Source organism: Myotis brandtii, unplaced genomic scaffold (assembly GCF_000412655.1).
Source record: "Myotis brandtii unplaced genomic scaffold, ASM41265v1 scaffold499, whole genome shotgun sequence".
Lineage (NCBI taxonomy): Eukaryota > Metazoa > Chordata > Mammalia > Chiroptera > Vespertilionidae > Myotis > Myotis brandtii.
Genome location: NW_005369027.1, coordinates 2742829 through 2749230, shown reverse-complemented (window position 1 = coordinate 2749230; position 6402 = coordinate 2742829). Strand labels below are relative to the sequence as shown.

The following is a 6402-nucleotide window of genomic DNA, read 5'->3' as shown; positions in this document are numbered from 1 at the left end:
AGCAGCGGGGAAGGCAGCGGTCCGCGGGCTGGCAGCCCAGCCTGCACCCCGAAGCCTGGGGAGACAGCGGCTGACCTGTGGAATCGAAGACTGCTGCTGTGTGCTCATCTGACTCAGGCCGGTTCCTGAATAATATTAGGGGGGACCTGGGTTTGCGTCCTGGCTTGTCACCAATGTACTGAGTGACTTGGGCTGGTCACATGGTCACCTCCCCTTGGAATCTGTTTTTCCATCTCTGCGGTGAAGTGGTGACTGACTGATCATTTACAAGGACATCGCCTGCTCTGAAGCCGTGTCTCAGACGCTAGACTTCCAGGTGCCATTGCAGAAGTCTGGCCGGGACCTGGGAAGCTGACATGCCAATGGCCCTGGAACCAGCTCTCCCTCAGCCGGACTCATCTCTGCTTGAGACTTGGGAGTGACCCCTGCTTTCCCTGACGTGCCTGGGTTTGCACCTACTTCTCTCTCCCCCATATACTCACACCCAGAGGATTTCTCTCCTATGGCATATCCGGGCAGGGCACCAGGGTGCGGAAGGAGCTGAGGAGCCAGACCCAGAGGCAGCCATGGGGACCTGTACTGTGGAGACTGATGCCAACATCTCCTCTGGCCTTGAGAGCAACACCACGGGCATCACCACCTTCTCCATGCCCGGCTGGCAGCTGGCACTGTGGGCTGCGGCCTACCTGGTCCTCGTGCTGGTGGCCGTGACGGGCAACGCCACGGTCATCTGGATCATCCTGGCCCATCAGAGGATGCGCACGGTCACCAACTACTTCATTGTCAACCTGGCCCTAGCCGACCTCTGCATGGCCGCCTTCAACGCTGTCTTCAACTTCGTCTACGCCAGCCACAACATCTGGTACTTCGGCCGCGCCTTCTGCTATTTCCAGAACCTCTTCCCCGTCACGGTCATGTTCGTCAGCATCTACTCCATGACCGCCATCGCCGCAGACAGGCAAGAGGCAGAGGGGTTGGGAGAAGCTGGGGGGAGCTGGCTCACACTGCTGGGGCTCAGACGGGGCTGGTGACTGAACCCAGGGAATTGCCTCCCAACCTGGTCATGATCCAAACCTACACATCGGGAAGGCAGGGGACTGTGGGGCTGAAGCAGGTGAGGTGAAGGCTAGACTCAGGGAGAACTTCACACCAGATGGTTGTTCAAGGCAGGGCAAGAGTGGCAGTGTTTAAGGAACTTTCTGGAGTGTTCTACTCTGAAGTTGCTCTTTGCTGTGGGGTCTGTCTTTTGCTACAAGGAAATTGCTCATACAGTTTTCCTACTACTAGAGAGATTATACGAGGGGGGGTTTAATATTGCATGCAGTTAGCATATCATTACACGGAGACCATTATTTTCCCGTGCCTGCTGTCAGGGGCTGCAGACTGACTTCTGCTGAAGGGGTCGGGGAGGAATGGAGGAGTGATCAGTGGGCAGATACGAGATCCTTGTAAACTGGGCGCTGGGGCAAGCAGGGCCAGGTGTGAATGCAGAGGGGGACTGTGTGCCCCTGGGGGAGTGTGGTTGAGACAAACAAAAAGAAACAGAGAAAAGACACCAGACGGTATGGGAGGCAGGGTGGGAGCCCGGACCCTCGGAGACGCAGACTCCTGGTCAGGATGGTTTGATGCGGCTCACGGTTTCCCAGCCCAACCCAACTACCCCGGCAACCTCTCACCTACAGCAGCTCACTTCTCTGCTCTTGGCTGTTTTATTATAGTTTCTCTGAAGATTTCATTTGAGAAATTTGTTTCTACTAATTAACAACAAAAAGAAAGTTTTAAGACCATTCATCTAGACCAGTGGTTCTCAACCTTCCTAATGCCATGACCCTTTAATGCAGTTCCTCATGTTGTGGTGATCCCCAACCATAAAATTATTTTCGTTGCTACTTCATAACTGTAATTTTGCTACTGTTATGAATCGTAATGTAAATATTTGATATGCAGGATGTATTTTCATTGTTACAAATGGAACATAATTAAAGCATAGTGATTAATCACAAAAACAATATGTAATTATATATGTGTTTTCCGATGGTCTTAGGAGACCCCTGTGAAAGGGTCGTTCGACCCCCAAAGGGGTCGCGACCCACAGGTTGAGAACCGCTGATCTAGACACACGTTCTAATTTTGCATCCAGGGAAACTGAGGCTAGAGAGATGTTCAGGATCCCCTGCCGTCAGCCAGCAAGTCAAGGGCAGGACCGGGTGACCGGAACCCAGACACACACACCACTGCCACCACAAAAAAGACCCTTAACACCCCCCGGATATAACTGAAAGTCCCACTAAGATTTTCTTCCTTTTACTCAACAAGTATTTTGAGTGTGTCGTCTATTTCAGGCATTGGGAATATACAGCAATAGGAGACAATAGTCCCCAAATCATGACCTCATAAAAGCTTCCTTTTTAAAACTTCCAGGAGACCAGGCAGGAGGCTGTTGAATAGTAATCCAGGTGAGAGAGGAGGGTGGCTCCGGTCAGGGTGGTAAAGTGGAGACTTGTCCATTCATTTCTTCAGTCATTCCTATGTTCAATGCCTACTATGTAGAGATGCTGTTCTGGGCATTGAAGGGGGCGGGAAGAACAGAGAAAAATGCCTGCCCTGGTGAGAAGTTAAATAATAAATGCATGCATAAATAAATTATCCATGGCATGTGGAGTCCCAGTTCGCCGGGACTCCAGCAGTGCTATGGGGAATGTTAGGAAGGGGAAGGGAACCCGAGGTGCTAGCGGGGGTGTGTTGGGGTGGGGACAGGTTGTAGTGTTAGACACGGCGTCAGAACTGGACTCGTTGTGAGGGTAGGATTTGAGCAGACAGAAGGGAGGCGAGAGAATGAGCCTCCCGGGCTCTGGGGAAGGAATGTTCCAGGCAGCAGGCGCAGCAGCAGCCACAGCCCGCGGCAGGAGCATGCCTGGGGGGTGTGGGGAGCAGCACGGAGCGAGTCCTCACCAAGACCAAGACGGGGCGGAAATGCTCTTGGGCACAGTTGGTTGCTCACTTCATGCCCCAGACTTCAAGGCATACAGCTCAGGGCAAGGGCCAAGTAAATAATAAATAACAAATAAATAAGTAATAAATAACACGTGAAGCTGGTCCTACTGTCCACGGCCGCTCCTCTGTAATAGACCACGAAGAAAAGCTCTCCTCTCCCACCCCACCTCCTAGAGCAGGAAGGACACCTAAGCCTACCCGTTGACTCTGGTCACCTACATCATCGATGGGGATGCAGAATCCTCAAGAACCTTGAGGACCCAGCCAGTGTGGCTCTGTGGTTGAGCATCAATTCATGAACCAGGAGGTCACAGTTCAATTCTTGTTTGAGACCCATGCCCGGATTGTGGGCTCGACACCCAGTAGGGGGCATGCAGGAGGCAGCCGACTAATGATTCTCATCATTGATTTCTTTTTCTTTTTCTTTCTTTTCTTTCTTTCTTTCTTTCTTTCTTTCTTTCTTTCTTTCTTTCTTTCTTTCTTTCTTTCTTTTTTTGGCTTCAAAAAACTTTATTGTTTTATTTGGTCCAATGCACGGGGGAGGGCTTCAGGGTGTTAAAAGAATGGCTAATAGTTTTGGGGAGAGGCTCAGGTTAAAGCCAGACACCAGGGGATGCAGAGGGGCCCCTCAAAGGCCTCTGGGCTCCAAAGGCTCCTAGTTGTGCTTGAGGGTGAGCCGTTCGAAGAGACTCTCGCCCAGCCCAGCCCCCCGCCCAGCCTGGGGGCTGCAACCAGCGGAGGTGAGTCAGGTGTCGCCCATCTTCTTGATGAGCTTCACCTCCTCACCCTGGAAGTGGTTCTGCAGGAAGTCACAGAGGTCTGTGTGGGTAGAACCAGGGCCTGCAGATCCAAAGGGCCTGGTTCCGGTTCCTCTCCAAGGCCAGGGCGGCTCCATGGCGTCCTGAGTTTTGCCCGCTCACTTTGGGCGGCTTCAGTGCGTCCTGGAGGAGAAGGCGGCCTCCGCGCTTGTTTTGCAGCTTTAAGAGACGCTCAGGGCCCTCGTGCTTCTCCTCCGCCAACTCGGGGAAGAAGCGGCCCCCGCCCCCAAAAGCTACACCCTTGTGGTCAAAGTGGAAGCCCCGAGAGAGGGAGGTGTGGGGCCCGCAGAGGCAGGCTGGCCGGGCGGTGGACCACAGCCGCCTCCTCGGTGGAATAATTCTGACGAATTTGGGAGCTCATGGGTGTTCGGCAATAAGGAGTTAAGGTGGAAAAACAAACAAAAACAAAACGTGTGCTGGCTGGTCCTGGAGGTGCTTCTGAAGGTGGTGACTGGTAAGACGCAGGAGGGTGACCGGAGGCTGGAAGAAGGGGTGTCCCTGGGTCTGTTCTGTCCAAACACTGTGGAAGCAAAAGACAGATCCGGGACCGCCGAGGGCACTGCCATCATTGACGTTTCTATCTCTCTCCTCTCCCTTTCTGCCATCATTGACGTTTCTATCTCTCTCTCCCTCTCCCTTTCTCTCTGAAATCAAAAAATAATATATTTACTTTTTAAAAGACAGAAGGGTCAAAAAAAAAAAAAAAAAGATGAACCTTGAGGAACATGGCCTACTTCTCCTGCTAAGGTACTCGGCCTGGGTCCGGGCTGTGGAGGGGTAGGTCTGGCCCGGGGCCAGGCCACAGTCAAGGGAGAAGGTCAGTGTCACAGGGTGGGCAGGGCTGGGTCAATAGTCATCTAGTCCAGAGGTGCACCAGCTGTGACCGTGGACTGTGAGCGAAATATGAGGGGGTCATGAATTTAGATGGGGGGTCGCAATTACCAATGTAGGCAGCACACCACGGTTCGCTGGGACTCCAGCAGGGCCTGGGACTGTCACCAATAGATACCGGTATCACAGGTACTTCTGTTGTGCAGAATCTCAAAGTATCGCCTACACTCATCAATCACTACTTCAAAATCACCATAGTTTCCAGACCTGCTGGTAGATCTTGTTGTTTAGTGGATGGATAAAGAAGCAGACATATTACTATAATGCCCCAACTTTATTTTATATTTTAATGATGTTATTTCAGTGTAACTGATTGTCTTCATAATCCTGTGTGCTATACCGCAAAGGGTCACACAGGCAGGCTGTTCCATCACCAGAGGAAGCCAGGGAAGGTGCTGGACAGTGCACTGGCCACATGCAGAGGGCATTGAATGCCGCGTTTAAAGGTTTGGGCCTGTGCTGTCCGATAACGGAGCTGTGGCCGTATGTGCCTATTTAAGTTCTAATTAATTAAAACTGCCTGAACAGGACAGTGCATATAGAGAGCGTTTCCACCATTGCAGAAGGCTGGCGGCAGCGCTACTGTGGGCTCTGTCCAGGGGACTGCTGGGCTCTGCTCAGGTTTCTGAACAGAAGAGGGACTGGCCTAGGGCTGAGCTTCAGACAAATGTCCAGAGATGGACTTCCAATATGACCACACTGCTCTCTTGTGGCCACGGAGAGCAAGTCCATTCTCAAAGGGAGGCATGTACTGGGGGTCTGGGCTGGGGTTTAGGCCACAGTGTGCCATGTGGCTGTGGGAAAGCCAGCAGCCCAGCTGGCTCTCTGCAGGTCACCAGCAGCATGTGGGGAACGGGGCTAGAGGTGTGGGCCTGCAGTGGGGGAGCAGGAGGGGCTGGTGTGACAGGAAGGCGCCCACTGCTTATACTGTCCCTTGCTCACAGGTATATAGCCATCGTCCACCCCTTCCAGCCACGGCTCTCAGCCCCTGGCACCAGAGCGGTTATTGCTGGCATCTGGCTGGTGGCCCTGGCCCTCGCCTTTCCCCAGTGTTTCTACTCCACCATCATCATGGACCAGGGAGCCACCAAGTGCGTAGTGGCCTGGCCCGAAGACAACGGCGGCAAGGTGCTCCTTTGGTAAGGCCTGGGGGTGGGGGAAGCATGGGTGTGTGTACATGTGCATACACCTGCCAATGTGTGTGCTTGTGTGTTTGCACACACATGCATGTGCACATGTGTAGGATGTGCATGTGGGTACACACATGTGTCGGTGAGTGTACTTGGGATTATGTGAGTACACGTGTAAACTACAAGTAACATCAAGTACTAAGTGTCAGGCTTGTTCTAAGTATATTACATATATGAACTCATCTACTTCTCTTAATATTATGGGATATGTATTATTATTATTCCCATTTTTCAGATGAGGAAACTGAGGTGCTAATAAACTAAGTAATGAGCCCTAACCAGTTTGGCTCAGTGGATAGAACATCGGACTGCGGACTGAAGGGTCCCGGGTTCGATTCTGGTCAGGGACATGTACCTTGGTTGCGGGCACATCCCCAGTGGGGAATGTACAGAAGGCAGCTGAATCGATGTTTCTCTCTCATCGATGTTTCTAACTCTCTATCCCTCTCCCTTCCTCTCTGGAAACAAATCAATAAAATATATTTTAAAAATAAAAATAAATAAATAAA

The 6402-nt window shown here is 51.9% G+C and overlaps 1 protein-coding gene across 1 annotated transcript in view; it reads left to right on the top strand.

Moving 5' to 3' along the window:
* Positions 1-165: 165 nt before the first annotated feature.
* The window catches only part of TACR2 (tachykinin receptor 2), a 15932-nt gene continuing 9695 nt past the window's right edge, over positions 166-6402 (top strand). The window contains exons 1-2 of the mRNA XM_005876816.2: positions 166-958; positions 5648-5842. Of these exons, the coding sequence (XP_005876878.2) occupies positions 567-958; positions 5648-5842 (587 nt within the window). The 5' untranslated portion in view covers positions 166-566. The remainder of the gene's footprint in view (positions 959-5647; positions 5843-6402) is intronic.